The sequence below is a fragment of the Abramis brama genome, assembly GCF_963993115.1.
Source record: "Abramis brama genome assembly, chromosome: 11".
NCBI classification, from domain to species: Eukaryota; Metazoa; Chordata; class Actinopteri; order Cypriniformes; family Leuciscidae; genus Abramis; species Abramis brama.
In genome coordinates, this window is record NC_139973.1 from 30710776 (window position 1) to 30723054 (window position 12279).

The window sequence follows — 12279 nt, forward strand, 5'->3', positions numbered from 1 at the left end:
TTGTCAAAATAGCTGGCAACAAAAGTGAGTACACCCTAAGTGATAATAGCTGTACGTTGTTTAACCATGTAAAGCCACATTTCCTATTCATCATTTTCATGTTTTGTCTGCTTGACAGGACCATACAAATTTGTGTATCTTGTATTAGAGCAGTTAAAATTTGTGCTTTGAGTACAATTCTCTCATACTGACCACTGGATGTTCAACATGGCACCTCATGGCAAAGAACTCTTAAGGATTTAAGAATTAGAATTGTTGCTCTCCACAAAGTTGACCTAGGCTATAAGAAGATTGGTAACAACCTGAAACTTAGTTACAGTACAGGCCAGGGTCATACAGAGGTTTTCCAAGACGGGTTCCACTCGGAACAAGCCGTGCAAGGGTCAAGAGTCCTCGTACTGAGCGTAAGGTGCAAAAGCTGGCTTCAAAAAACAGAAGCATTAGTGCTGCCAGCATTGCTTTAGAGGTTGCAGAAGCGTAAGGTCATCCAGCAGCTCCGTGATGTCATTATGGTGGAGTGGTAGAGGATCCCAGCAACAACCTGTGCAGCTCTGGTGAATTCCATGCCTAGGAGGGTTAAGGCAGTGCTAGATAACAATGGTGCTCACACAAAATATTGACACTTTGGACACAGTTTTGACATGTTCACTTAGGGTGTACTCACTTTTGTTGCCAACTATTTTGACAATAATGGCTATATATATATATATATATATATATATATATATATATTCCATAGATCCCCTATAGCCATTTTGGACCCCTGTTTAAAAAACCCATATTTAAATGATTGTAGTCAATGTTATTGGCTGACGTCCTTTCTTGTCAAAGAGTTGGTGTTTTATCAAGTGCATAAGATAATTAAAATTGCCCCACCTTCTTGTTACGTGTGTGTGTGTGTGTATATATGTATATATATATAGCCATGTAACAAGAAGGTGGGGCAATTTTATTTATATATATATATATATATATATATATATATATGTATGTATATATATATATATATATATATATATATATATATATATGTATATATATATATATATATATATATATATATATATATATATATATATATATATATATATATATATATATATATATATATATATGTGTATGTGTGTGTGTGTGTGTGTGTGTGTGTGTGTATATATATTTATATTACACGTTCATGCCCATGTTTAGAAATTGTAATTACTTTCATTCTAATATTACCCTCCTGCAGTCTTACATGCCAGTTTCATAGCTACAATTTTAACTCTCAACCCTCTGTGTGTTTATGCCTCAGGCCAGGGCAAATTGCATTTCCCTGGACCTTCTACAGAGTGCCTCTATTCTTTTTATTTAGCTCCGCTTGTTTCCCCACTTTGGAATCTCATTTCAGCATAAAATGCTGGGTGTTTGCAATGTTGCTGTGTAGTCAGAATTGTCTAATGATGCTTTATAATATGCTTCATGAGAGTCATTACCTTTGAAACAAACTTTAACTTACTTATGTGCCCGTAGTCTCGTCTGAGCAGCCAATCAGAGGCCATCGCGCTGCAGTCTGTCAGGAACATGAGAGGAAACACACGCTGTGTGGATTGTGAAGCTCAGAGTGAGTTTTGACCTCAATAAATTTGTTATATTCTGAGATCTGTGTTTACATTTCGTATTATGTACTGATCATTATATATTGGTCTGGCTAAATGATGCAACAAACAGAATGATCCTTCTATATGGACATGGAATTAGGGTTATATATGCCATATATACATGGTTATGCCATGTATATATGTGTATATATATATATATATATATAAACTTATGGACTCTGTCTTATTTTTTCTGTCTGTCTTTTTTGCCTTTTTCAGATCCTGATTGGGCCAGTCTGAACCTAGGGGCTTTGATCTGTATAGAATGTTCAGGCATTCATCGGAACCTGGGTACTCACCTGTCCCGTGTTCGCTCTTTGGACCTGGACGAGTGGCCCCTGGAGCTCATCAAGGTCATGTCTGCCATCGGCAATGAGCTGGCTAATAGTGTGTGGGAGGCCAATGCTCAAGGACGCCTAAAGCCTGCTCCTGATGCCAGCAGGTACACATTTGCATTATTTCCTCTTTCTATCTGTTTGAGCTTTTCACATAACCAATCATTTCACTTTGTGGGTATAATATCTATCATTATTTCCACTTAATGTAAACAAGGTGCTGATTATATTTTCCTACTTTATATTTCCCAACTATACACATTTTTTTACAGCAACGGAGTAGTATGTATGAATACATAGTATTCAAAAAACGGTACTCAAAAAGTACACGGATAACCTTCTACTTCCACCGAGATTCTGCAGTGCGCATTCGATGGAAACTTTAATATCTCATGGTTATCCCATTAATAACCAATGGAGGTGAAGCTATGCAACTGACGCCTTTATAGCATATGTGTGTGGAGTTCTGTGGAAAAACCTAAAATCAGACTTTTTCCTTTTCCTTGCTCTTCCATCTTTAGCAGCGTAATTATCGGCAGAGAGGCTTTATTCCCACCAGCCATCATAACAAATTAGTGCTGACTGCTGGCCGCCAAAATATCGACTTCCCATTCCACGCCGGCCTCATTAGTCACCTGAAGCACCTTTTAATTACTCCCCTCCTCTCTGAAAATCTTTCGATATGGATCCGCCATTTTCTGCCGTCCGTTGTCGATGTGCTAATGCGATTATAGTTCCTCATGTAGCTGTTTATTTATGTATGTTGAAGGCATGTGGCCCCCTGAGTGGGAAGAGGAGATTAAAGAGAGGGTCAATATTATCTCAATTAACCTCAGTCACTGGACACAGTCATCTCTCTACTCACCCTCAATACTCCTGCTGAAATAGACAGAGTGTAATCCAGTGTGATTCCCTCATGTTTTTGACTGGACCTGGCTTTTACTTGGTGACATTGAAAGTTGATGTGAAATATATTTGTAGGCTAAGCTGACAAGATTCATCTGAAGTAAAAACATGCATTTTACTGTACATCAAGAATATTAAGAATATAGTAGCTGACAATGGGGGTCCTTGTTTTTTTGTTACCTGAGATAATCCTGTAATCCAATTAATTTACTTGAAATATCCCGCTAAATAATTTCTTAAGAATAACTTCATCTTAAAATCATCTTTAAAAAAAAAATGATTTCAAAATCACATATACATATTAGCACTATCAACGTTAATGCATTGACACATGCGTTAAAATAATAGCGCAAATAAAATTACTGAAGCATCTGATATTGCCTCATTAACGTAATTCACATCACGCATTCAGATTATCACACAGTACATCTACAATGGTACAAGCATATGTGGACATTTCTATTCTAACCCTTTAACCCGATTTTTTGCAATCAGATCATTTAAATTCGTTAAACTCCGGGAAAGTTTTCAGTCCAATGATCCAGTAAGCAAATTCTTTCAAGCAACTGGTCCAAAACAGTGCTAATGTAAATAAAATCAGGCTGATTACATCAGAGATGGCAGAGAGAGTAGAGACTTGCGTTGCGTTTTCAGTGTGTTTCGCTTTAAAACACAAGCTCTGTCATATTCTGTGATTGCTATATGCTTAATTTCATGATAAGTGTGCAATTAATCACAATTAAAACATTATTCTTTTGACAGCCCTGGTCCCACTTTATATTAAAGTCCCCATGAAATCAAAATGGAAGTTTTTTGGCTTTTAGTATAAATGTATTAACCCTAATCCTATTAACTAACCCTTAAAAAAAATTATTAAAAAAATTGAGTGATTGTCAAAACATTTGGTAATTAAACAGAATTTTATTTTTTTAAGTAATAAGTACTTAAAAATAGTAAGTATTGTAATAAGAAAATTTATATTAAGTTTAGTGACAACACAATGTTTACATGGTACAATGACTGGTATGCTACTGTTTTTATTATTGCTTTCACAATTTCAATTCAATTCTTGTGATTTGATTCTGATCTTGATTCAATATCGATTCCTTTGGATACATTTTAGGTACAGTTGATACGTGTTAATTTTTCTCAACAAAAAAAACCTCACCTAATGCTGTAAACATACAGAGCCCTGTCAGCTGGTATTATTATTAAAGGTTAAAAATAACATCTCAAATTAAATATAATGCATTTTTTTATAATAACAACATTATAATATTTTAATGATATAGATAAAAATAGAATTAATATGTAATATAGTTATCATATTTAGCAAAATACTCCTCTCTATAGCAATTTTTTAAGTCCAACTAACGTGCTGTGGTCATTAAATGGCTTTCCTGAGGTAACGTTAAATGTAACGTTACGTGACATATTGTTCTCCAGCTGTTTTATGGACCTCTTTCCGCGGTTGAAAAACACTGATCGATTGATTTATTTCATTTCGGTAAGTTGAACTGCATCTTTCAAATTACCTATTGATCATTTGTGTTTATTTAGCCTACTATTAACTAGTAGTAAAGAGTAACAGATGATCGGTTCACGTGCCGCTTGAACTCTGTCAGAGATCTGTCACGTCACATTTACAAGCACCAAAACGGTGTTTATTGTTTGAATTTCGCAATTAAATTGACAGAATCTGAGAGCTGAGAATTTGTTTCATTGCAATAGTAACCTTCTCTATCTTGTCTGTCGGTGTCAGTGTCCTCTTTGCTTCACGATTTTTCTCTGCGTGAGGAAATGCATGTGTGGCGTGAGAGCGTGTAAAAAGTGACAATTGCGTGAGTCTCACGGTGAATTCGTGAGAGTTGGGAGCCCTGCGGATTCAGTTTGTAAATGTTTGTAAGACTTTTTTTTTTTTAGCGGGTGTGCTTGTGCTGCCGCGGTCTTGTTCATTTGCCATGTTGTTTGTGTATCTCTATGGCAAACACGCGCGGGGGAGGGCTGAGCCTGTTCGGAACTACGGGAGCCCAGAGGGAAGCGTCGGCGGATGTTAAAGAGAAAACCGATTTTCATTCAAACAAATCGACGTAAACTACACATTCGAGTTAATCGATAAAACCGATTTATCGCCCAGCCCTACCGGTGCCATGCATGCACCAACATAAATTTCTAAACTATACATCTACACAAACTACACTTGCTCACCATAATTATGTTCACTGTTTTGCTTTAGTAACAGTTGTCTAAATCTAAAAGGGGAGTCTATTAGACTGTGGCTGTCATAAGCTATAAAATGCAGCTTTGCCAAGCTCAACAGCTCTGTCCGAGCTGTGATATAAACTAAACGCTATTGGCTATTTCAAAAGGGGGTGGGGCTGTTCGATATGTCCCGCCCTGTTTTCCTGTTTCAGTGGATATTACGTCAACACATTGAATAATGCTGCGTGTTTCAGGGCACTTCAGTGAACCTTTAAGTGTCTTTAACTACTGTGTACTAACATTTAAATTAATGATTTGATACAATTCACTTATTGTGTACAAACATGTTTTTACATTGTACGTATATTATTATAATTACCTGCATTTAATTATATCTGTTAGAATTTCTGTATTTACAGCTATAATTACACTGTTGACTCTTTCCTTTTAACCCACCCTGAAACCTACACATACCACTTAACCTGTCCCTAACCTTATACCCGTATCCCACCTCAATAGCAGCACAAGTGTTTTGCAATCCATTAACAAAATAAGTACATTGTACTTAATTTTTGTGCAAGTACATAGTAGTTAAAGACAAGTGTAATTTATGAAAAGTACTATTATTATTTAATTATTTTTTATTTTATATATATTCTTTATATATGTATTATATCATTAAAATGAAAATTGTTATGCCTTTTAATTGAATTCAGAATTGCATTTCTATCAGAATCTTACAAACTTCAGTTCCCTCATGAAATTCTAGGGGTTAATGAAGCCTGGTTGGGAAACCCGATAAAAGCCATAAAAAGCCATAAAATCGCTGAGAATCTTGTAGAATTTGACTTACATTTTAAAGACTACTTGGCCACCCCGTGATTGTGTGCGCATGTGATTTTGTCAGTGCTCTGTTGCGTGTAATTTGCTACCTTCCCATCCTTTACTGGACGTTTGAATTGATTTAGCTTGTAACCTCCAAATGGATTCAGTCTGACTGGAAAAAGCACGTTTGACTGTAGTGAGTGTGTCAAATCTAAAAACCAACTATAGTCTAATGTATACTCTATACGTGGAAAATTAAGTTCTGTTGATATGATTTGCATTTGACGTGTGTGAAGTTCATGGTTTTCCTTATTAGCATGTCTCAGTCTTGAGACATTTTTGAAGCGCTGTCTTGTCGCTAAATGCTGATACTCAGCAAGCTTGTGTCCTGGTGAACAGCTCAGGCATTGGTGTGTGCGCTCTGCATCCAGGATTGGTGGCTGATAAATGAAAACCCTCCCTCGTGGTCTCTCAAGTGAGTAATAGAGCTCGAAATTTCATTTTGCAAGCGACTGATTTAATGATCCAAAGGGTAATTAATGGGCTGATTATCTTAATGTTAAATATGGCCAGCAGCAATTAGACTGACCTCCCGCCTGTCAAGGTCTGGGCTACTCTCGTCTTTCAATTAGGGGCCTGTTTGGGGGGTGTGAGCTGGAGGTAAGGGGGAAGAGACGTGTTGTCTTCCATACCTCTTTTTCCACATGCATCATTCCTCGTTCTCCAGGCTGGAATTATGTTTTAGAGTGATCACACCCAGACAGCCCACCTGGATCCGACTAGAGAAATAGTATGCCATTTTCAGCCTCTCTCTTTTTTCCTTTTTCTTCTTGACCCACCTATTTCTATAAGGTTTTGTTTAGCATTTAGCCTCAGCAACCTCTGCCTCTTCTTCCAGCCTTCACTGTTAATCGTCTTTTAAGAGAATGTCAAGAGTTGAATTAATGGTGCTGTATGTTAGCTGTTCTAAAACTATACTTGCTGATTTGGACACGCCCCCCCTTTCTAAAACCCCGCCCTACAAGAATACTATTGCATTTTAAGCACTGTTTAACCACAGCGTCTGTCTTGAGGAAATTAGGAAAAAAAAAAATGGTCAAGCAACCTCCACTGGACCACTTGAGATAAACTGACCCTAATGCCTAAAACTGTTTGTAGCATTTACAATTTGTTTGACTTTTTAGTCTTTTAGCTTTAATTCATTCGAACAAAACAATGTCGAATTTTAATGTTGACCATTTATCGGTTATTGGATTTAGGGCAAACATTAAAAAACATTTTTTTTAAATCTGTTTAAAAATCCTTTTTTGTAGTTTATTGATCCTTGGACTGTTATAATTCAGGACACTTAAATCAGTGATATCTGTCAGTTAATAGGGCTATTATATTGAGCCATTAAAACATGTTCTCTGTATTTAGCTGTTTGCTTTAAAGCAAACGGAAAGTTTCTTCCTGTTGCCTCATGGGCTGCTTGGCCGTTATGTGCGATTGAGCCCGAGAGAACCTCTAAATATACCCATTAACCTTTTACTGCCTGGGATAAATTCACACCTTCTCTGCCTCCAAAACTCTATGAGGTCGCTCATAGACACCGCTATGGGCTTATTTTTGGGATTGTTTGTGACCACACACACGCATTCACACACACTCCCTCATAGGCGATAGGTTTTGGCATGAGTGCTCTTTGTTGGCAGCTAGGCCATGTTGCAGTCTCATTTTTTTAATTAGTGTGGTGCTGCCATGGACACCAGAGCCCCCTCTCCCCTTCCTCACACACTAGGTGCCGGACTGTATTAGCGGGCCAGGCAGGGTAGGAATGACAGCTCTGCTAATTGCGCCTCGTGGTGACTTATTGGGAGGGTGGCGCTCGCTGGCATCTCACACTGCCAACCCTCAGCAACACTCTAACGTTTCGCAGCCTGTCACCAAGCGTGAATCTTAAAGTGTGAAATACATGCATTGTGTGCGTTTCACACACCCCTTTGTTCCAAGTGCATGTTAGTGATATACTTGTTTTCTCATGTTATCTGAGTGTAATCAATAGCAGGAAACACTATTTGATTTTTACTGATTATAGTGGAATGCTACAGAAGTTACGTTTTTTTGTAGGCGGGACATGGAAACGATTGTTTTAGCACCTCTGGTTCCATCGTCCTGAAGTCAATGTTTTTTTTTAATGGGTTTTTGGTTAAATTCCTGAAATAAGGTTTGTGGTGAACACAAGTTCAAGGTATTTTTCACATTTTATTCTGAGACATAAAATGTATCAGTAATACCTCCTGTGAATTATTATTATTATTATTATTATTATTATTATTATTTTATTTTTTTTAATCCTTTTGCTTGTCTTGAAAAAGGCGTTTTCTAACAAGTGAATGAGAGAGACTAAATAGGTTATTGGGTATATGAAACGTCATCACACTGATAAGGGGGGACTCGTCTAATCACTTGTTGTGTTTATAATCATGTTATTCTAACTCAGACTTTTTTTTTAAATAATGAAATGAAAGAGTTGCCTACAGCTTAATGGTGGTGACATTGAAGTCATGTGATCATGGTGTAGTTTGTTTATAGCCGGTGGTGAGTGTATTTAGGCTTCAAAATTCATGAAAGTTGTTTTCATTTGTGAAGATTGTTATAATGAACCAAACGTGTCAGGGCTTATAAGCACCGTGCTTATTTTTTGGCAATAAAAAAAAAAAAATGCAAAGATAAAGTACAACACCATGATAACTGAGCTTTAACAACACAACTAAGACCTTAATGTAAAGCAAACCAGCTAACTTACTAACAAACTAACTCTCTTGTCTCTACCATGGCACAATCTGCTTGATGATGGGTGGGTGAAGGTGGGTGAAGGTAGGTGTTGATTTGCAGACTAGGGTGTCTAACATCTGTTTTATGGAATCCAAGAAACTTCCATCAGACAGCTGAGATATTGAGCTCCACAAACCGCCTGACTCCCGTAGCCACATGCGTCATCATGAGCAATGTCTGGCCTATAATAATTCAGCAGTAAGTGGCTAAAAAAGAGCCTCTTTATGGCCAGATATCGGTCTCTGAAAGGGCAGAGCTAACAGATTTCAAATTAGACCCGGCTCTTAATCTGGGCTGGGGTGCAGGTGTGCGTCCCCAAAGCTGAGATCAGATTGGGCCCTGGGGACGGATGAGGGGGGTGATTTGGGGAGGCCTGCTGGGCTTCATTCTTCCTCCGATCCAGACGTAGACGGAGAGCGACGTACTATTAATGTCCCATGAGTTACTCGCATAATGTTACTCGTTGAACTTGATCTCTTAGTGGAAAAGGAAAGAAGAATAATCACATTTTAAATTTCAACATGTGCTGCGCACCTTCTTTCTGTATGTACCTGTCCTTATCGTTTTCCTGTCAGTGCGGGCAGGCATTCAAGGAGGTCCATTTCTTCAGCATTAACTGGCTGATCCTGCATCGGTCAGCCTCTGACCTCTTCCCAGTGTGAAGACCGGTGATATGAGCCAACTCATGGCCTGCATGTTAAACAGCTCTCGTGTCGTTATCTTTCTCCTCTCTTTTTCTCTTTCACTGACAGAAAGCACTGCGCAAATGTTTCAAATAATTGGCTGCCCCATTCTAATTCATCTGTAAAAGGACTTCTTGATTAGATTAGTCTAATAGACATTATTTTTTACATGACTGCCTGCCATTGCCTGTAATCATGTCCCAACTAGGTTAACAAGCCTTCCAATTTACTATTGACATTAAACTGGCTGACAAGAGCCAATCAGAGCACGGCGTATTATGAAGAGGACTGATAATGTGAAGCAAGAGGGCATTTAATGCCTGAATCATCACATTGTCTACCTTTTTGTCCAATTTAATACAGGATAAATAATGTTTATGTATTTGTGTGGGTTTTTTCCTCCCTTTCTCTCGCTCTGTCAGTGAATTTTCTTTTGGAGTTTTCATGGTTTTTTTTTTTATTCAGGTCAGGAAAAACTATATATAAATGTCACATTTCATTATTTCTTGTTTAAATACCTCTTTTTGAACTGTTAAATCTGTTCATGTGAAAGCCAGACGAGAATGTCAGCTTTTCGAAGCCTTTGTTCTTGTGCAGGTTCGAATATGGGTTTGAATCCAGCCTGTGTCACATCCTGATTCTGCACTTCTCCCATCATACATGGATCTGATGGGAGCATAGTGAGTACAGATAAAGATCAAGCCCTTTGCGGTTTTACGGATGCTTAGCACATTTCTTTTCCGTCTCTCTCTCGCACATACACTTTTTTTTTTTGTCTCTCTTTGCCCTTTGGCCCCCATTTACATGCTGCCACTGAAGCGTTCTGATCCAGTTAATGGAACCTCGTATGAGTGTGGCCCATTGCCTCCAGTGGGACTGATTTGAGTGTGGCGCAGGCCAGAGCTCAGTCAGAATCAGAAACGCTAAGTGCCCGTAATATTAAAAGAAGCGCTGAGCTTAATTATCTGTGTCTATCCAAGGGCAGCTAACGACTAGACTAGAGAGGATAATTGATTTCAGGCCCTTGTTTTTTCCTTGTTAGAAAAGGGGGTGGGAGGAGGGGGGGGGGCAGGAACAGAGCAGCTCTTGGAGTAAAATTGTCCTTTTGTGGCCTTATTCACCTCATGAATTCTCTGTCATTGACGTTTAGTTTTTTTTTGTTTAGTTTTTTTTTAGGGTGGGGGTTTTCCATTTAGAATGTGAATATGGATTAGAATTGAAGAAAATTGAGATTTTTTTACAGCACTCTCTTTGGGTAGAAAGACATAAGAAACAATATTCCAAGTGTAAAAGCCAAAAATATACTTCGGCTATCTGCGTTCTGCAATGGGTTGTGCGCTATCCGTGTGACTGAATTTTTGTCATAAGGTGGGTACGCGGACGTCCGCGTGCAGCCCAGTTTTGTGTCCGCGCGGACAACTTGAGCGCGTGACTTGAGCGCAAAGTCCACTAGATGTGCACCAAACGTGTCTTTCCACACTCACGACTGTATACGTGGAGAGGAATATTGTTGTTTTAAAACAACATAGAATGATTTCTGAAGGATCATGTGACACTGAAGACTGGAGTAATGCTGAAAATACAGCTTTGATCACAGGAGTAAATTACATTTTAAAATATATTAAAATAGAAAAGTTATTTCAAATTGTCATAATTTTTGTATTTTTAATCAATTAAACGCAGCCTTGGTGAGCAGAAGAGACTTCTTTTAAATACATAAAAAATCTTACCGATCCCAGACTTTTGTACGGCAGTGTATATAAGAAACTATTGTAATCAAATCCCACCGCTTAACAAAATCTGATATCTTACTACTGATTGGACACAGGAGGCTTATTCAAGACATGTAAAAGGGCTTGAGATTTGTGTGTGCCTCTGTAAGTAAGGGTTAAAGCACTGAGATGAATGAGCTTGTGTGTGTCTGCTTCTGCGCATGTGCAGGTAAATGTGCACTGCTGTCTGTTTGACAGATTTAGCCTGTCAGAGTTCATTACCTGTGAGTCAGTAGGACACTAATGAGCTGAATTAGTGGTATAATTAGCCTGAAAGAAAAGAGCATCAACGTCGATCTCTTCTCTATGAATTTCTCTCTCTTTTGTTTTACTCGGCCAAACCTGGAATTTGGTGATCTCAGTTGCACAAGGTAGTTCGCATCTGATATGTGGTCTGTGTGAACTTTGGCAGAAGTTCAGAGGTGTGTGTTTAGGGTAGGGGATCTCTGGGGGCTGTGGCAGCTGGAGGGCTGTCCTTTCACGGGACGCTGCATTAGCCGACGCCTGTCAGTGTTGGGTAAACAGCCGCTGGCTTTGAGCTGGACAGGAAGTGCTGGCAAGTGGGTAAACACAAGCCCACAAAGTGATCGTCCAGGAAGAACACAAAGCGCATTTGCACTCACAAACAGGAAACCGTCCTTACGAGGGATTGATGTAGACTCCCGATAATTCCCCCATGACCCAGCCTGTTGCATTCCAACGTCGAGGCTACTGTCTCACCTCCCACCTTCCCCTCAGGTAAATGTTCCAAAACGGCAATGCAACACACTAATGAAGCTATCACGCAAACAGTTTTACAAACACAGTATCTGCAGTTTCCGTCAAAATAACACTGACTGCACGTATTGTCACTGTTATTTAATCACTTTTAAAAAACAATTAAAATAAAGATTTTAAAGATTAGTACATGTTTTAATGGAGATAACATATTCATTTATGATTTTACAGTATCATAGTCAATGACATGTACATTTTTATTAATCTATTAATTTTTTCAAAAAATGCATTAAACATTCAATTCATACATACATTGACTTGAATACACCTGTGATGAACTTGATTTAATTTCTGAATTAAAATTCATTTTGATAATTTTGGGGGC

The 12279-nt window shown here is 38.3% G+C and overlaps 1 protein-coding gene across 7 annotated transcripts in view; it reads left to right on the forward strand.

The window, feature by feature from the left end:
* agap1 (ArfGAP with GTPase domain, ankyrin repeat and PH domain 1) overlaps positions 1-12279 on the forward strand; it is a 200546-nt gene that overhangs the window by 171813 nt on the left and 16454 nt on the right. For all 7 annotated transcript variants that reach the window (XM_084129542.1, XM_084129541.1, XM_084129540.1 and 4 more), the window contains 2 exons: positions 1510-1600; positions 1857-2079. In XM_084129542.1, coding sequence (XP_083985668.1) covers positions 1510-1600; positions 1857-2079 — 314 coding nt within the window. The remainder of the gene's footprint in view (positions 1-1509; positions 1601-1856; positions 2080-12279) is intronic.